The following is a 19,631-nucleotide window of genomic DNA, read 5'->3' as shown; positions in this document are numbered from 1 at the left end:
GCTCTGCTTGGTCTCTGTAGAGATGAGGCATAATGGCTTGTGGTAGCGAGAGGGCAGAGGATGGGAGGCTGAGAGTCATTATTTTTTTAACTTGTTTAAATCCTTTCTCCTTGCATGAGCAGGGAGGTCTGTGGATGGGGCTCACTGGCAAAAGCCCAGAGTAGGTCTGCCCACCAGGTGTAGGTGATGCAAGAGGGATTACACCCCTGGTCTCTTTCTTTTGGCAGTATCATGTCTGCTGCTCTACGTAGCAGCTATGGAGGAGTTGTCTTTGCTAGTTTTCTGCATTAATGCTCTTACCTCTCCTCCCCAGCTGGTTCTGCAGGCCTGGAATGTCCCAGATCTCTCGGCAGGAGTCAACTGCTCCTTTGAAGACTTTACTGAGTCTGAAAGCCGCATCGAAGATGGAAAGATCTACTGCAGCTCTCCCTCTGCCAAGGATGTCATCCCCATCACCAGGGGCCGTGGTGAGCTTGTACCCTGGGCTGGGAAGAAAGCCTGAGACAAACCTTGTCCCCCTTATTGCCCCACATTGAAATGTGGAGGAGGATAGTCCTCCCATGATGATGGGCTCTAGAATTTTCTTCTAACCCTAGAACTGCTAAGCTCCCTTTTGGTACCACCAATACAACCCAAGGCACCAGCCTCCATGCCAACAGGTTGCAGTTAGATGAAGGGTCTCAGAGCTGTACTAGGGCTCTGTTGGCCTTTAGGTGTCTGGGTTGGTGTGGGTGAACACTTTCTATTGCCAGGTCTGGGGGATTTTGTTAGTGGACTGGAATGGGTGGTGATGCCCAGCTCCCTCCACCCCAGTGCAAGCTTTGGACTGAGTGCTGAACCATGTGCCGTGTCCTTTCTGATGTCTTTTTCTGCTTGGGTCTCTCCCAGGGGACAAGCGAGTGGTGAAGCTCTACCTGAAATCTAAGGAGACAGGGAAGAAGTTTGCCTCTGTGGATTTTGTTTTCTACAACTGCAGTGTCCATCAGTCGTAAGTGACCTGGGCTTTGCGAGTATGCTCTGGGAACAGATTGGTGGGGCAATGTGAGACTGGGAGAGAGAGATCTCAGCTTTATGGGTGCTGGTGTTGCAAGAGGAAAGGGCAGTCAGGTGTAGTAGTGTTTGCAGTGAGAAACCTCTTCCTTTTGCCCTTGAAAACTGGGACAGTGACCAGAGCACACACAGCTGGTTTGGGTGTGTGGGAACATGTAGCATCAGGCCAGAATCTCAAAGACAGGGCTTTGGGTTTGGCAAAGCTTTGGAAGAAATGCGAGTTTACTGCATTGCAGACTGTAATAATCTGTGTGACTGAAAATGCCAAGTATCTTGTTGTTCCTGGAAACAGTTAATAGGAATGACTTGGCGATGCAAAAGGAGAAACCTGTGTTTTCCTTCCATGGTACCTGCTTCCCAGGCTTTCTGGAGAGCAAGCTGGAAAGTTACAGTAGCATGGGATGGATCATGCTGCATGTCCTGGGGCATTTACTCAAGAATTTCCTAACTGGAAGTAACTGAATTTGCTTTCTTGTCAGGATGCCTTGAAATCTACTCCACATATGGGTTTTTAGGCAGTTTGAGATACGGATGTGAAAAAATAGAGGGGGTGTGGGTTATTGGTGTGATGTCTAAGCAGGGTGTCCAAAGCTTCTAACAGTGAGCTCCTGATGAGGAGCTGTGGATGTCGTGTTTGAGTGGCAGGGAGAGGGGTCTGCTGTGGGAATGTTGGAGAGCATGCTGGGGTGTGTTTGGGCAAAGAATTTGGAGCTCAAGAATGTGAGCGATTTCATTACCCTGCCAGAAACCTCCCATGGATGGTGGTGCTCTGGCTGATCAGTAATTATAGATAAGCAAATGCAGAGTGATCTCTTTTGGATGTCTTTTTGCAAAGTGTCTAGGCTGGCTTGGTGGGGCCCTGCTGCAGGTGGCTCCTCTAAAGCCCGTTTGGATTTTCCATTTTGATCAAAAATTAGGTGAGATGTGGGTGCCCGGGCTGGGTACCTGCAGTGAGCTCTGAGGGGGATGTGTCAGAGGAGAGCCCCAGGGGCTCATCAGCCTCCAACGGGCTGCAGTGATGCCAGGAAGGAATAGCTCCTGCAAACCTTGTGCATCACAGTCCTGGGATTTCTGCATTTCTGTCCTGTCTGCTCTTTGCATGGGGAGCAGGTCTCTGCTGCTGTGTCGGCAAGGGAGGAGAGAGTTTGCAAACTTGACTTTCTTCTTCACCTTGACTCCTGAAATGAGCTTTGTCTCCCTTCATGTCGTGTGGTTTCAATAACATGAGCTCAGCTTTGGCTCAGGCTGGCTGCATGTCATTATTTTGCAAATCAAAAAGCAGATGTGACTTTTATTTTTCTAAATGAAAGAAAGACGACTTTTAAGTACAAATGGCATTGGAGTCCATCCAATCGGGGCTCCAGCATTTTGATCCAGGGGGAAGAGGTGGTGAGGGAACTGGCATTTTATTTTATGTGCCTGACACAGGAGGGGAAAAAAAACCCCAGCCCCCCCCCCTAGACAAACCTACAACCAAGAGCCCTGACTGATTTATTACTGCGTTGATGTTTAATTTTGGATGCATTATTTAAAAAGGCTAATTATGGATGCATTAATATTTATGGGCTCCGGTTGGAGCTGATAGAAAAGTCTATGTTCTAGGCTGGTGAGCATTATTATTATTTTCTTTAAGTCAAGAATTTTAGAGTTTGGAGGCAGTTTTAACTATGTGACCTGCAGTCTAGCCGTAGCCAAAGAGCATGACAGTACCTAGGATGATGCAATACTTTTAAATACTGTTTGCAGACAGGCGTCTTTAATGGATCTCTTTGGAGTTAATAGCCTTTCAGATCCAGGTTTCATATTTTGTGGAGGAAAATCTATACGTCAGCCTGATAAATTCTGTATTAGGAACAATATGCTTTTCCACGAGGCTAATGTTTTTCCTGTGGAGTTCTCTGATAGCTCTGCATTACTTTTTATATTTGGGAGGCTTTGGTTAGGTTGGGAGCCAGAGGCCTGCATGTTTAATCATTTCTCAGCTGAGGACGAAATGTTTAGGTGAGATTTTTTTAGATGGCAATGGAGTGGTGGGAGGATTGTAAGGCAGCTCTTCTGGGTGGCTCCGGGGAAGCCAACACAGCTCCACAGGGGAGAGTCCCACCCTTCCTATTTTCCGCAGATGCCTGTAAAGGCACCGCCAAATCTCACTTCTAAAGCGCTTTTGCAGGCCGTGGGGTTGGTGTGTGCATCCCGGCTCTCTTGTTTCCTACTGCCTTGCAAAACTCTTCTTCCCTTGCATTTTCAAGGACTGCTGGAACCAGCCTGGTCCAGGGAGGGGTGGCAGAAGAGATGATAGGTCTAATCCCTTCTCCTATAGGGAAGGAGGGATACAGAAGAGGTTGTGCTGTCTCTGTTTGGCTTGTGACAGTCAAGGCTGAAGTGATGCCTTCCAGGTAGAGCCCTGTTGTTGTCCTGTGTGTTATTGCAGGGCTTTATATTGTAACCTGGTGTCATGGGACTGTCCCCATTGCAGGCCAGCATTGCTGGCTGCTCGGGTATATCTCCATGTGGGGTCCCTGGGAACCCTGGTCTGGGACTCACACCCTCTCTGAGGCTTCATTCCTGGCTCCAGCAGGGTCACCTGGCAAGCTTCTGTTGGTCTCAACTTGGTGTACTGCACCCTGGCAGCACTGGGGCTCCCAGGGGCCTCTGGCAGGCATTTCCAGGCATTGGCATCTTTTGGACACCTTGTTGCTGAAGGCTGGTGCCTCAGGCAGGGTTTGTTTCTGGCTGAGCTGTGAGAGAAGCATTGAAGCAGGGAGTGGAAATGTGGAGGCTGATGCAGGGAAAAATAATGTGTCCCTTGCAAAGGGAGGTGTGGGTGACTGAGGGTTGCTGCCAGCCCACGGTGGGGGAGCAGGGCTGCCTGCACAGGCTCCTGGTGACAGGCTGTGTGGTTCCCGTGGTGGAGGACAGGATGGAAACCCCATGGCAGGGATGGGGGTGGGTTCCCTTGGGGGTTCCCTGAGGGGTACCGATCAAGTGCAGGCATTTAAAGAGTGCTCGGCGCCTTTGATCGTCTAATGAATCAGCCCGTGTCCAGCGCGTGCGTGAGCAGATGTTGAGGTTGTCTTTGTCAGCGCTAAACTCCCTCTTCAAAGTGTTTGTGGGGAAATGAGTCCCCTTTCAAGATAAAGACATAACACCAGGCTCCCTGCCTGCCTCCAGCAGAGCCCGTGCTTGCTGGTGAGGTGAGCAAGTAAGGAATCCTCCCGGAAAGCCACTGAGCAATTCCAGGGAATACTGAGATGTATTGCTTCCTACTGTTCCACGTTTGCTCTCTGGGTTTTTCTTCTGGAAACTCTGCTCCTTAAGTTCTGTTGTGGTTTGTCTTTTTTGAAGAGTGTGGCTGTGGGGAGGAGGATGACAAGTGGAGAGAGATGGGGAAGAAGACAAAAGCCTTTGGCACGTCCTTAATGCTGTGGGTGGGTTTTGCAGCACTGCTGGTTTTACAAGCACCAGTGTGCCCAGTGCATCACCAGATTCCCCTCCTGCATGACCAGCCATTCCATCGTGGAAGAAAAAATCCAGGTGGTGGCACAGGGTAAGGGGGAAAAATCACATGTCAGAGGGTCTGATGCCAAGAGAGCAGCCTGGAACTTCTGCTGGTGCACTCCTGCGCTGTGTCTCCTATGCAGGAGGTGGTCATGGTGGTGCCGCCTCCTTGTGCCTCACTGCAGTGATGGTTTGCAGGGTGCTGAGTTTCTCCGAGGCTGGAGACATGCCAAGCGGCTCTAACTCCTCCCAGCCAGAAAGATGTGACTTTGCTGTGGCTCCATCCCACAGGTCAGGCTTTCCCTTTAAGCCTCCGTTAAGTAAATAGGATTTTAATTCATGTCCCAGGGGCTGGGAGCAGCAGGGCTGTGCCAGGAGGGCAGGGCTGGCCTGCTCTGGTGGCTGAGGCACCGGTTGCCACCCTTGGGGCAATGCTAGCCCTGTGCTGCTGGGCTCCTCGCTGCAGCCTTTCTGGCTGCCTGTACCACTGAGCTGCCTGCACCACTGAGCTGCCTGCACAGGCCTGGCTGCTTTGCTGGCCCAGCACTGCTCATTTACAGATGCCTACAGATGCTTCCTTTTTGAAGGCATGGACAGATAGCTGCAAGCATTTGAGTGTTTCTGAGTTAGCATGGCTGAGCTGCAAGGCAGTAACAGATCCCTGTGTGTTCCTGGGCTGGGGCAGGTGGAAAATCCTGTAAGATGGCCCCGGAGACCATTCAGGATAACCTGGTTTATGTCAGATTTGTTGTGAAGGAGGAGGGCTGGTGCAGCCTGGTTTTGTGTTTCTGTGAGGGGAGGCAGCTGAAGGTGTTTCAAGTTAAATACCTTAAAAACCAGGGCCTGATTCTGCGTCCTCCAGCCAATGAGATGATGGATGTCCTGAATTACCCTGCATTAGGTCTGCTTGGCCAACCCTTACTCTGAGAGTAAGGCCCTTGGCAAAATGCAGCAGGGACAGGAAAGTGTCAGGCTGGTACAAAAGGATGGGCAGAAATGGATTGAGGGGAGCAGGGATGGAGGAAGGTGAGAGCTGATCTCCTACCCTGCAGCTCTTCCAGCTTCGGGTCTGGGCAGGGCTGCCTGAAGGTCCTTGTAGGGGCTTCGGGGACACCGACCATCTGTTCCTGCTGCTCTTCAGGATTTCCCCCTCTTCCTGGGGCAGACAGATGGATATGAAGCTCAAAGCACAGCCTCACCCCTGACAGCTGTTGCTGCAGATGCAGCTATGCCGGAGTTGAGTATTTGCTAAGGATGCATCCTTTTTGCCAAGAGGTCTGAGGAGCAGTTGGGGTCTTGCAGGCAGGCTGTGCTGTGTGTGTGCAGATGCTGTTTCCATCAGCACTGTCTTTATCATTTCCCTTCTCAATGGACCTCCCCTGCTCTGCTCTTGGTGCCATTCAACTTGCCTCTGTTCCTCTTCCCTGCCCTTCACTCTGTGTCCTTCCTCCAGGAATGCACAGCTCCATGGGAGCAACCTCAGTGTGTGCACGCACATGCGTGTGCGATGCTTGCACCCCCATCCCTCCTGTGTTTGCTGCTCAGGATTATTTTACCCTTGTAGATGGCAGTTTTGTTTTGTGCCTTCCCCACTGCTTTTTCGGGCACGTGGCACACCTGAGGCTGGGAGTGCAGGAAGGAGAGTGGGTGTGGAGCCAGGATCTGGTGCTGCTGACTTCCCGTGCTTCCCATCAGCTGTGCCATCACTTTGGACCAGGCATGGAGACAGCTACAACCTTGTCGTGGTGGCCAGAGGTGCCTTCTGCAGAGCTGCTTGGGGACCCAGGAAGGATCTGGTACCTGAAGCCACCCCTGGGTCTGGGCTTGTCCTGCAGTGACACTTGTGATCCTGCCCAAAATCCTGGATATGCATCCTGCTCTGAAATGCTCCTTTGCTGCCCTGTTGCCCTCTCCATGCTCCTGCTTTTCTGCAGCCATGTGAGGTGTTTCCCTAACACAGCCTCAGCAAGTGTTGGGAGGTCTTGTAGTGAGTTGGGGGCAAGTGTGGAGGCTGTGGCAAGGCTCTGGCTCTGCCCCTGGGTGACTGAAAGGTGGGCAGGGCTGCCCTGGTGCTGGCAGGGCTGCCTGCTCTTTCTGGGAGACGTTTCAGGACGGGAGCAAGCCTGGACTTGTTTGGGGATGGGGTGTTTTGCACTGAGTGATCCTGAAATGCAGCTCTGAGGCTGGTGCCATTCTGCTTGCACAAGGACGTTAGATGGCAAGGGGGGCACTAGCAGTGGGTCTGACCCCCTTCCCCCTGCCCGGTCTGGGCTTTGTGTCCCTGGCAGGGCTGGGAAATAGGCAGATGAGGAGCAAGCTGTGGGTCTGTGTCTGCGCTGCACCCCCGGCATCAGTTTTCTGCCTGGCTGGGTTCTTGCACTCTCGGCATGCTTCAGGGAGGGGGGAGAGACTTCAACACATGAAGGAGGGCATCCCTCTAATTATCAGGAGTGATGAAAGCCTCTTAGGCAAGAAGTGATGAGGGAAGAGTGCCTGACCGTGGGAAGGAGAGAGACGGCACAGATGGCATCATGCTGCCGAGCAACCTGCTCCTGTGCTGGGAACAGACAGCAGTGGCACACGGACACACCGGGGACACAGCCCTGGCTGTGCCACCCAGCCTGACCTGTGGCCAGGGAGCCCCCTCCCCTCCTGCCCTGGGTTTTGGGCAGCCTTGCAGGGAGCTGGGGTGATCAAATGGACATGCCGAAGCTGGCAAGAATGAGGCAGGCTGAAAATGGGCTTTCACCCTGTTTCTGGCATCTGGTCCCTGACTTGCGCGACACTTTTTAGGGTCTTTGGCCAACTGGGAGGTTCTGAGCCAGGCTCTAAATGCAGCATAGGTGCTGTGGAGTGAGGTGTGTGGTGGTGAGTGTTTGTATGGTGGCATTTGATGTCCTTGTGGCAGATGGAGAACCTCAGCAGAAGGGAGAGTGTGAAAACCTTCTCTGAGGATGGGGCTTTAAAAATGTCTCAGTTAAGTTAAAAGCAGCTGGGAGGGTTTAAGGAGGAGGGGAACCATGCACCTTGGGGTATATATGGAGGACAAGCTCAGATGCTTTAGGTCCTTTGGCAAGTGGAGACCAGGAGACCTGCCGAGACATGTAGTACTTAAATGGCAAAGGAGACCCTCAGGTGAGGAGGGACCCAAAATAGCTGAGATTTGGCTTTGGCTCTGACGAACTGCAGAGCAGAGCTGCAGCTCTGGAGGCTGGGGTGCCTGGGTCAGGGCTGTGCTGGATGCTTCACCCGACTGCTTTGAGGTGCCAGGCAAGGTGGTGGAGAGGGGAGTGAGAGCTCTTTTTGGAAACCCTGAAAGACCTGATGGCTGGAAAATCACTCCTTTAAGGAGGGCTAATTTCATGAGAGGGTTGGTGGTTATGCCCCGGCACATGGCTTGCAACTGCTTGGACCAGGCTCCTCTCTTACATGACCTCTCTGTGGTCGCTCTGCTTCCAGGAGGGTTAACCCATGCTTTCCCTGCCCTGCTGCCTCCACATCTTAGATTTGTCTGCCCACTTGTCCCTGCTTGAGCCCTTATCAGGAGGGCAGGAGCCATCCTTTTGCTTTGTTTGTGTCCCCCACTCTCCCCACCCTCTGCACCTCCCTCCATCAAAGCAACCAGAGATAGGAGGCTATGGCTCAGCTTTTAAGTTGAATCTCTGCAGCTGAAATAAAATTGCATGTATTTGCATAAAGAGCATCTCAATTAGCATATTTGTGGGTAAAGCTAAAAGGGCTGTTCATTTGGAAGTGAAAATGTGAGCGAAACATGGGAATGACTTCCAGCCTCCTTTGCAAGCAGCTTAATTAAATATTTCCTTAGTGTGTGTGCATGGATTTGGGAAGCTTTTGCTGTATCTGTGATGGTATGTGAAACCCCAGGGCGGGCAGGGAGCCCTAGGTGTGCATTTGCACCCCAGTGCTGCCTGCCCCTGGTGCTCCCTGTCACCATGGCTCTCTTGTGTGCTGTCCCTGCACCTCCAAAGTGACAAGGTTTTCTTTCTGCTGCCAGGCTGAGTGATGCCATGTTTTCCCCATTGTTTCCCAGGGGGTAGAGGCAGAGGCAGCTGTGATTTAGGAGTAACATGAGGCTGGGCAGGGCTGCCTGCCTCCTGCCAGAGCTGTGTTGAGAGGAAGATCCTGCCTTTGTTTAAATATAATTGCTTTGGACCAGATCCTGTTCATGCTCGCATCAGTGAGAGCAGGTATGAACTTTCTAGGGAGAAACACAGTCCTGCCTCTGCTTTTTTTTTTTCCCGTCTCTTTTTTTAAAGCCAGGCTGATTATTTTTCTTGCTTTTGAGCTTATTTCTCAGCAGCATTCACATCCACCCCCTGGGAGGGCAGCTTGGGCTGCACAGAACATGCCTGGTGCTGACCTGCTCCATGAAGTCTTGTTGCATTAGTGAGGGATCTTGCTGCTGTGCTGGGACAGTGTGGTGGGGAGGGCTCAGCCCCTTCCATCCACACAGGGGTGAGAGCCCTGAAATCCACCCTCTGGCTGTGGGGGTCCTTGGGATTCCCTGTGCTTGCAAACAGGAATGCCATGTGTTATTTTTTTGAGGGAGAGATTAGCAAGTGGACAGGCTATTGGAGTGCCACTCGTGTGGGTGGTTGTACAAGGGAGGGAGAAGTGTAAGGTCCCTGGGGCTGTTTTCTTTGCTAAGAGGAGTGGAGAGCAGAGCACAGGGCTCTGAGCATCCCGGGTGCCTGAGTGCATTCCACAGGAGAGATGAGGAGAGGGGGACATGTGGGATTGTACTGCACAAACAACCCAGAGAGGAGACTGGGGAAAGAGAGGGAAATGCCTGTGGCTGGAGGGGGGCTGGCCACAGGCACGCACGCGCGGCCACGGAGGACTGAGGACGAGGGTGGCTGAGGGAGGGGGTCACACACAACCTATTGTGAGCAGCTGAAAGGCGCTTCAGTCCTGAAATGTTAATCTGACCCAACCTTTCGCCAGTTATAATTTTCCTCTCAATGAACATGCATTAATCTGGCCCCCTCTCCCCTGTTCCCCCGTGGTGCAGAGCCCTTGTTCTGCTGCCTCTTGCTAAAATCGCCTTTCAGCGAACCCAAATAAAGCTCCCAAAGTCTGGAGCTCGGCCCCCCGCCCAGCAGCAGGGAGGGCAGGAACAGCTTGCCAAGCTGAGGAGGGAGCGTGGCTGCTGTGTCTGGGGCACAGCCCTGCCATGCTGGAAAGGCAGTTTCCCCTCACTCTGCCATGGGCAGAACCCAGGGGCCCCAGGTCTGTAGGCACCTCCCCTCCCAGCCTGCAGGTGCACAGCCCCTTGCCCCACGTGTGCAGGTCCTTCCCATCCAGGGACATGGGATTGCCTAAGGATGCTGTCCTGCTGGAGCATCCTGAGAAGTGCCCCATGGACCCAGCCCTAATGCTGCCTCTGCTTCTCTCTGTCCTCAGCTGCCTGTCCTGTGTGAACGGCTCCTTCCCCTGCCACTGGTGCAAGTACCGCCACATCTGCACCCACAACGCTGCCGACTGCTCCTTCCTGGAGGGACGTGTCAAGCTCTCTGAGGTAAGGTGACATAAGCTGGCTTCCTTCTCCTGTTGCAGTCTCCTGCCCTATAGGGAAGGGTTTAGAACAGGGAAAACGACTTTGGAAACCTTTCCCAGCACCTTGCCTGGGGTGCTGGGGCTGCCTGGGAAGCAACGAAGGAGGAGTGGGAAGCGCTGCTGGGACTGTGTGCCGGTGGGGAGAGGCTGTGTCACTGCAGAGAGGCTGCCTGGGAAGCCGGGCGCAGCCGAGAGCATTTTAGGCTGAATGAAGAGACAAACAAAGGCAGAGATGCTAAAGCATTTTCCTTTGATGTTTTTGAAGGGAGCAAGCTTGAACTGTCATTGCAGAACAGCTTGTTTTCAGAGAGAGGAAGGTTGAAATCCGTAAAACAAACTGTTTCGCTACACCTCACGCCTTCTTCATCTCAAATGTTTTGCTGAGAAACATGTTCTTTTGCTGGGGTTCATCCTGCACAGAATCCGTGTCATCCACTGGGGAAACATGTCAGTTCCACGCTTGCAGGAGGAGGTCCTGGTGTCCCCAGCCTGTGGTGGCATCACTTGCTGCTTGGGTTGGTTCTGGAGGCCTGGCATGCAAATGCTGATTCAGGTCCTGAAGGGAGAGTTTTGGGAAGGACTTCTCTGTCCTGGAAGGGGGCTCTGGTTGAACTTGCCTGGGTGTTCAGTGGCCTATGTGGTGGCCCAGTGGGAAGGGTCCTGCTGCCTGATGGTTGCTGCTGGGAGCAAAGCCTATGCTCTCCTCACAGGAGCAGCTCAAATGGATGTCCTCCTGGAGAAAGTGTTTGCCCAGATCATCTTGATAAACTCTGGTCTCTGAGCTCCAGCAGAGCTTGTGTCCTACCAGCCTCCCAGGCCAGGACTGGTCCCTAGGAGCAGAGATGAACAAGAAAGGCTTGTCTCTGCTTCACAGACCATGTGTGAAGGCAAGCAACTGAGATGTTCCCCAAGGTCTTTGCTGTTCTGGCTGGCAGTGAGAGGAAGCCTGCCTCTGCATCTTCCCACCTGGGAGGAGCAGCATCTCTGAGTGAATATAATTTGTGTCTTCTGAGGTCTGCCCTCATCTTTGGTGAGGAACTGTGGTCCTGTGGGCATCCTTTTAGATCAGGGCTGTCCCCCCCTCCTCATGGCCCCCTTCTTCTGTGCTGAGAGAACGCACGGAGTTGCATGAATCCCAGACATGTCCCCCTTTGTGGCTGAGATGCCCCAACAAATTTTTCATTATCCTCTTCCTCCCCCTCTGCCTCTCTTGCCACTTGGAGAGCTCTCACAGGGGAGAGTGGGAGAGCTGGGCCATTACTCAGCCATTGCCTGGCCACCAGTAGCACCATCACTTTGTGCCAGGGATGGGATGGAGGAGCATCTTCCTGTGTACTGGGGCTGAGCCCTTGGGGTGGATTGACTGTGACTGAACATCAGCTGGTGTCCAGCCATGGTCAATTCACTGAATTCCTGTGGAAAGCTGGAGCACCTGGTCCTGCTGTTTCTGCAGGCTCTTCCAGAGGAGCTGCTGTGTCTGTGGGGAACATTTGGGCTTTACAATCTGCAAAAGGAGCTGCTTTGGTCTCATACTTGGGTGCTTTGGCTTCAGGAGGGGGTGGACTTGCAGATGATGGTGGTGTTCCTGCATCGAGCCATGCTGGGCTCTTGTGATCCTTGCTCCAAGCACGAAGTTGAGTGAAACTGTCTCTCAGCCAAGGGCATCAGGAGAGCCGGAAAAGCCCAGCCTGGTACCCACCACATGAGAGGCAATTTAGTAATGTGAAAAGATCAGTAAAAGCTGTTTTCTCCTAGCTTGTGCCCTAAGAAATCTGGGGAGGGATTGGGCTGTCCCAGACATCTCAGAAGCTCTTGAGGTTGCACTTACATCCAGCCCTGGCATTGCTTCTGCAAATGTGACACGTGGTATCCAGACCACTGGAGCCTGGTGGCTCTCATCTGCCCAGTCCCCTTGCTGAAGGCATGGGCAGGGTGCTGGGCAATTCCCTCTTCCCTGTCCAGCAAACCCAAATGCATCTGTCTGTACCCCTGAGGGTGTTGTCTCTGGGACACATGCAGCTCTCCCACAGACCAGCTGCTCGGGAACTCATCTTGCTCCCAAGCATGGACAGGCTGTCCCTGGGCAGACCTTTTGGCCACACTGAGACCTGGATCAGTGCCTGGCTTGAGGTTTGGACAGCCTGACTCAGCCTGTTTGCACATCGATGTGGCCTCGAGCAGTTCCTGGTGAGGGTGGTCAGATATCCTCAGACTGACCACTGCAGTGGGCTGTGTGTTGGGGCTGGGATGAGACATCCTGTTCCCACCCCAGCCATCCCAGTCTCCAGCAGGGTGTTGTGGCGGGTGGGGGGACTTGATGCCAGCCCGTGGCACCACTGGAGAAGTTGATGGTCGATGTTCAGAACCATCCTCCCTGTGGGAGGATGGCCAACTGGGAGAGTTATTTTAAGCAGGATTTGGTCTGTCTGTGTTGGCTGGAGTGTGGTGGGCTCTGGTTAGGATAGGCAGGGACAGGCTAACAGCAGCACTTACCTCCATCTCTGTTGGTTCCCATGGGTGGTTCACCATGGTTTCCTGGGTGGGAAAGCAACGTTTTGTGTGAAGATACAAAGAACTGACCCATGGCACTCTGTCCTGAGCATGCTGGAGATATTTGCCTGGATTTCTGGGGGGTGGCAGGGCAGGAGTGGGGCATGAGTAGGAGCCACCACTTATGTAAACATGCCTGGGAACTGCAGCAGCAGGAAGGATGTCCCTGCCCACGGCTGTGGTGGCTTTGAAGCCTGGGCTCTGGAGGTGGCCCTCCTCTGTGGCTTGCTCTGGGATGCAGGGCTGGGGAAGGGGTCATGAAGCAGCACAGGCTGCTCTTTGCTTTTCCCCACTCATGGTGCTCAATGGTTGCCACGAGTTGATCAGTGGTGGATGCTGGAGTCTCCCATCCCTTAAAGCTGCTCTTCTGGTACAGTCCCTGCTGATGCAGAACTGCTGTGGAGGGTGAAAGGCCCCTGGCCTGCGGGGGCCAAGTGTGTGGGTTCAGTCTAAGCAGGTTCAGCTTGTGTTTGTTCTTCATTCTCCCACCAGTGGGAATGACCTCACTTTGTGAAGGAGCCTCAAAGCCAGGATCAAGGCCAGCCCCAGGCTGCCTTCACCCCTGTCTCCACTGATGGTACAGCCTTTTTAGCTGAAGCTGGGAGCTGCTGGAGAAACCCAAACTGCAGTGATTTCAGCATGACTCTGGAGCTCTTACCTCTCCAAGCAAATGTCATTTTATCATCCAGCTAGAAAAACGGTTTTAATGGAGGAAATCCAAGTTGTAAAATAATTGGGAATGTGTGTGTCTTAGGATCTTGCTTTTCTGCTTGTCCCATCCCTTTGTTCCATCCCTGGAAGCTGGGGCTCTGCTGGGTTGGGGGGCTGATTTTGGCAGGACGGGGAGCTCCATGGCCCTTCCCAAGAGATGTAAGTGTCGGGCAATGCTGGGGTGAGTTTTGTCAGCGGTTGGAATTGCTTGTAGACAAAATGAGTTGTCCCAGTGCCCCCACCCCTCTTGGCACCCCGGGCGCCCACCAGCACCAGGTGCTTCCTGTTTGGGCGCAGGCTGACATTTTTGCTGGATGAGACACTTCTGCTGGCAGATGTGGAGCATGTGATGTCGAGGGGGGACTCAATTCAATCTGCGAGTCAGCAAAATGAGCCCGCCTGCCTGCACGGAGAGAGGGAGACACGTGCCCACTCTGTTCCCTGGGCACTGCTCTTGTGAGCATCTGTGGTGAGCCCAGCTGGAATGGCATGGACTTACCTACTGCCCTGACCAGGCCAGCAGCAATAATCCCTGAAAGATGAGGAAGTGAAGGTGTTGGAAAGTGAGTTGGGACTCCTCCCTTCATCAGCACTTCTGAGCTGGGAGCTGGTTGGGAGTGACCACCTCGAAGTGGCAGGGGACACTATAAACAGCAGTGGGCACACAGGGTCTCCCTGCTGTGAGCCTCAAGCTGATTCTGAAAGGGGGGAAAACTGAAGTCCCCCTTTGCAGAGGGACAGCTGTGATACAGAGCAGGGAGATAGCAGAGCAGTGCCAAGGGTCCCCAGACCGTCCCATCCCCATCACCATCTCTGGGTGTGGGTTGGCACCACTGTTCCTCTCTGCTTTAATTTTGTTTAGCATGTTTTGGGGATAAATTGTTTCTTCACTTAAAAATTGTGCTTGCAAAGAACAGGAAATTTACAGAGTAAAACAAGTTGGGGGTTTCTGTCAATATTTGCTAAATTAAACAATTACTTTTTAATTTTTCTGCATTGTTTGGAAGCTAGATTAGTCCTACCAGCTGAGATACAGCCAAGTACTGTGCAGGGTCCCACCCGGCTCGCTGAGGGGTGGCAGGAAGCAGCACTGGCCACGCGTGGCTGCTGGTGGCCTTGAGGCAAGAGCTGCCCCTGCAGCCGCGCTGTGGCCTTCAGTGGCCTTGTGAGAGCAGCGGGGCAGCTGCGTCCAACCCTGCTGCTGCTATTTCTGCTTTTGGAGCAGCTCATTTCAGCACATATTATTCCCCCTTGGAAGTTATTTCAAGCCAACATGCCCAGGAGTCACGGCTGTAGGTGCAAGACCTCTGCCTGGCTTGGCAAAGCCGGCACTGGATTGCATCAGGCTGTTGTTACCGAAATTGCACCCACTGGGGCTGCAGAGCTGTTTTGCTGCCTGAGCTCATTTATTTTTGCTTCCTCCTGCTCCCCTGTGCTTCACACACAAGGCTCACCGGCTCCTCTGGAGCAGCTGAGAGCCTGTGGCTATTAAAAGCCCTCCCAATGGCTCCTTCCCTGGGGCTGGGGAAGGAGTGATGAACCAGTACAGGCTGCTCTTTGCTTTTTCCCACTCATGATACTGAGCCTGTTGCCCTTACCTTCTTTCCTGGCTTGGATTCAGCATCATCTCCTGGCTGGAGGTGCTGTCCTCTGGGCAGCCTGCTGCAGGGCTGGTTGAGGTGACGCTGCTTTGAGCTGGCCATAGATAGAAGCGGTGGCAGCAAAATTCACTGCAGAGCAGGTTCTCTGCAACACTGCAGAGGCACGTTGCAGTGTCAAAGGGGGAAAAGGCTTTTCTGTCCACGTGTGAAGGGAAAGCTGGGTGAAAACTGTAAGGGAAATGTGAGGGCTGAGAGAGTAGCTTGACACTACACAGCCTAGTTGCTGTTAACTCTGAAACCTACTGACTGCAGTGATGGCATTGAAGCTCATCTTGTTACCAGTCATTTTGCCCAAGTGTATGCTGCCATCACAGTGCTGGCTTGCAGGTCCCATAGCTGAATCCTCTCCTCACCTCCCACCTGGATCAAAGTGAGCTGTGGAAAACACCCCACTGCCCTGTCACGAGATTATCTCTGTGCTCTCCTTTTCTGTATTGAGGGCTTTGGTCAGAGCAACCATGAGATGCTGCTTCAAAGTTAGCTGCACATAATGATTTACTCAAGAGTGCTCATGATGGTATTTCTGCAGCACGTTGCCCAGTCTGCCAGCCAAGGGGGGGTCATAAGGGTGCTGGGGGAGGCTGCACCATGTTCCCCTCTCATTAGCTGCCCCTTGTTTCCCTTGCAGGACTGCCCCCAGATCCTGCCCTCCACACAGATCTACATCCCCGTGGGTGTGGTGAAACCCATCACCCTGACAGCCAAGAACCTGCCCCAGCCACAGTCCGGCCAGCGCAACTACGAGTGCATCTTCCACATCCCTGGCAGCACCACCCGTGTCACTGCCCTGCGCTTCAACAGCACCAGCATCCAGTGCCAGAACACCTCGGTGAGTGCCCAGCTTGCCTCCATCTGGCCTTTGTTTGTGGGCTGCTCGTTCCTGCCCTGCCCCAGGACCACCCTGGCACAGTGCATGGCCAGGTTTGTCCTCCCATGGGCAAGTAATGGTGGTTTCTGGTGGTTGTGGGGTGGGCTCCCCTCATGTGCATGGGGAGGCTGCTGCTTGGGGTCGTTCTGGATTGGATCAATGCCAGAGATGTCCTGGGGGAGCCATCAGGCTTTAGGAACACTTCCAAGGAAATTGGCTTTGGAAAGCTGAAGAAAGTTGCCTGGGCTGGAGCCAGCTGGCCCGGACATACCCGAGTCTTTCCTCCCCCTTCTCTCTGCCTGCTCTTGCTTCCCCCTGACACCAAGTCACTCCACTTTACAGGCAGGATGGAGCTAACACCTTCTCCATGTCCCACTGTGCACACCCCTCCATGTGCCGCAGTGCCTGCCAGCCCTACAAGCACTTCCCCTCCTCCCAGAAGCCCTTGTCCTTCCCTGGCAGCCCCTGTCTGCTGCCTCACCCCCCTGCCTGCCCTCCATCCTGGCCCTGCTGGTGTATCGCTCCTTGCTCTCTGTCCTTGCAGCTCTGTCACTTAAGCTCTCTCCCACGTGGAGCTCTTCCCTCTCCAGTTGCCTTGTCCCTAAGCTTGAAGGTGCTTTGCAGCCCCTGGGTGAGCTGTGTGTGCCCTTTGCTGTGCAGCAGTCTGTGCAGGGAGCACCAAGCCCATGAGCAAACCCACCCGAGGTGTTAGTAGCCCCCCTGGAAGGTGGTATTGCTCAGTTCCTTCGCTGCCCTGCTGGGCTCTGCACAACCTGCCCTCAGCCACATGGAGCTGACCCCTCCCTTCTCCCTCCTGTTTAATCCTTTTAAAATTTGTTTTCCATCACTCACACTGTGAAAGCTCATTTGCAGCCTAACACCGGTGATGATCCCTGCTCCCTTGTCCTTTGGTGGCACGAGTGGCATTTAGAGGCCATTGAAGATTAGCCCTGGTTCCCTCCCTTCTCCTGCACTTCTGGGGCTGTGGGGCTCCTGGGTAGGACAAGCATCCCAAACTGCTGCCACTTGTCCTGGGCAGCAGTGCTGGGGGAATGCCATGCTGGTGAGGCTCTTTCTTGGTGATGCTCAGTTTGTGAGGAGCAGCAATGCTCCCCATCCTGAGCCAGCAGCTGGAAACATTGGTGAGTCTGTGCCTGGCCTGGAAGTGAACACAAGCAGCAGCATGAAGTGTGAGCTTCAGGGAGGGCAGGGTCAGAGTGGTGGCTGCAGGGATCTGCTGCAAAAAGCTGTTAGTAAGGTGGCTTAAGCAAAGGTTTGTTGCCTTGCTCCTGCATTCTGGGGTGAGAAGCTGGGTTGAGCACTGCTCAGTGGAGCTGGTCTGGCTGCTGGTCCCCAGTGTTGGTCATGACCCTCACCAGGGCCTCTGCCCCTGGATCCAGTCTTGCCCATTGTCTGCATGGCTTGATGTTGATGGTTTGAGAAGAACATGATAGATGTCCATCGTGTATGTGAAGAGACATCATGGGAACATGATGGGTGTGTGTGCAGAGAGATGTCACCGTGATGGAGGTCCCTTCCTGGGATCTCTTCTGCTGGTATACAAGCTTGGAGGCTCTGCCTCCATTGCAGCCATATGGAGTTTTTCTGGGGGTCAGCTGAGCCAGTTCTGTCCTGGCAGGAGGCTGTTTACACCAGGTACCTGTTGGATTATCTATGGGCTGTTTTGCAATGTGCCTGGCTCCACTGCTGGAGCACCTAGGGCTGGAAACAGGTTGGAGGAATCATTGTCCTGTAGCAAAGGGTGGAAGAAACATAGCCTCTTTGTCCCAAAGGGAGAGAACCCAGCCTGCTGGGACCTGGCTGGGCACAGGGCTGCATCAGCACCTGGGAGCCAAAGCCATGTCTGTGCAGGGCATGGGAAGTCCAGAGGGAAGCGGATGCTGGCGCAGACCTTCATCCCCTGTGGTGATTTGCTGGTCCCCAGCTTTGTGGGGACATCTTGTGTGCCACTTCATGGTCAGAGCCGCTTGGCCAGCCCAGCCTCCTGCCAGGTCTCCTCTGCCTGCAGCTGACAGAGCTGGCAGCTCCCTCTTGTCCAGTTCTTTAGCATGTGGTTTGTCCTAGTTCTTTCATTGAGGTGTGCCTGGCTGCCCTAAGGTCCCCTTGAAGAGCTGAAGTGACTGAAACCTTTTCCTGGGCTGACAGTGATGGACGTTTGACCCAAAAGTCAAGTACCTGAAGGGGAGCTACAGGAAAGCTGGAGAGGGACTTTTTACAAGGGCATGTAGTGATAACACAAGGGGTAGTGTTTTTGAACTGAAGGAGGGTAGATTTAGGTTAGATGTTAAACATATTTACTGTGAGGGTGGTGAGACACTGGCACAGCCCAGAGAAGCTGTGGATGTCCCCTCCCTGGAAGAGTTCAAGACCAGGTTGGATGGGCCTTTGAGCAACCTGGTCTAGTGGGAGGTGTCCCTGCCCATGCAGGGGGGTTGGAGCTAGATGATCTGTAAGGTCCCTTCCAACCCAAAGCATTCTATGATTCTGTGAAAGTTGCTAGCAAAGCAAATTGGCTGGAGGGCAGGAAAGAGGCATGCAGGCTGTAGGGATGCAGGAGCCAGTGGAAGCATCTCCGTGGGGCTGTGGTCTCAGGCAGGAGTCATCACTTTTGTGAGCAGGGTGGCTTCACAGATGGAAGAGAGAGTTTTGGCTTGAAAGAAGCTGTCTTGCTTTCAGGGTCTGCTCGCCTGCTTTAACATTTGAGGGCATTTAGCCAGGCTGCTTTATGGTGTGGGGGATTCAGATTCACACTTCTGTGATGCTTGTCTCCTCCCCGTCTTTTTTTGCAGTCCATCTGGCTGGTTGATAGCACTTCAGGCTCATGCGCAGTCACCCACCTGTGACCCTCCTGGTTCTTCTGTCATGATTTATTTTTTGAGTTAGGAGTTGGGGCATTGTCTGGAGTGGAGGACACTTTGTTGAGTGGAAAAACAGGGAAAGGAAGACACCCTCCCAGCCAGCAACTGAGGGATGTCCCTGCCTTGGGAAGGCATTTAAGCTCACTTTGTTTCCGGGAGCTCAATGGGATCTAAACAAGAGGTTTATTACTCTTCAGGATTAGGGATGCTTTCCTGAATTCCATGTGAATGGAGGGTTAATAAATCAAGCCCCTTAAAACTCTTTGTCTTTTGTTTCGTTTTAGTCCTTGTCAAACTCCAGTGACTTGTTAGCACTTGGAAGAAAGGACATATTGGTTAAATATTCAGCAGTCCATTCATTAAGGTTTGAGTGTCAACTATAAACATAATTTGAGACACTAGATCTTCCGCAGTCTCAAGGGAGACCAGGCCTGGTGGTCCCCATGCATCCCAGGGCAAAAAAGAAGCAAACCCCACCCCTCCTTTTCTGCCTCTTCCCCTTGGAGTCTTTCAACTTTTCAAAAGGAAAGCAACCCTAAAGATTTTCTTTGTGCTTCCTAAAGAAGAAGAAAGAGATGCCTAATTAAGAAAAAAATTCTTTGCTAGTAGACTTATTTTTTTGTTAATTGGTTACTTTAAATCTTCTGGAGGCAGACATTTCCAGGCTTGCTTCTTGCAGCAGAGTATGGAGAAGTGCTCCTGAATTTCATTTTTCAAGCATCTCTGCCTTTGCCCATTCTTTCCCATTTGCCATCGCTCAACAAGGCTTATACTTCTGATTGCTGCAAAAAGTAGTTTTGTTGTTGGAAAGTACCACAGTCCCAAATCTGCACTACT

The 19,631-nt window shown here is 53.0% G+C and overlaps 1 protein-coding gene across 4 annotated transcripts in view; it reads left to right on the top strand.

The window, feature by feature from the left end:
- The window catches only part of PLXNA1 (plexin A1), a 119,258-nt gene that overhangs the window by 53,799 nt on the left and 45,828 nt on the right, over positions 1 to 19,631 (top strand). For all 4 annotated transcript variants that reach the window (XM_051627384.1, XM_051627382.1, XM_051627381.1 and 1 more), the window contains exons 7-10: positions 314 to 467; positions 889 to 988; positions 9,973 to 10,087; positions 15,676 to 15,876. In XM_051627384.1, coding sequence (XP_051483344.1) covers positions 314 to 467; positions 889 to 988; positions 9,973 to 10,087; positions 15,676 to 15,876 — 570 coding nt within the window. The remainder of the gene's footprint in view (positions 1 to 313; positions 468 to 888; positions 989 to 9,972; positions 10,088 to 15,675; positions 15,877 to 19,631) is intronic.

The sequence above is a fragment of the Apus apus genome, chromosome 9 (assembly GCF_020740795.1).
Source record: "Apus apus isolate bApuApu2 chromosome 9, bApuApu2.pri.cur, whole genome shotgun sequence".
NCBI classification, from domain to species: Eukaryota; Metazoa; Chordata; class Aves; order Apodiformes; family Apodidae; genus Apus; species Apus apus.
Note: the sequence above shows the minus strand (reverse complement) of the source record. Positions and strands in the feature narration are given on the sequence as shown.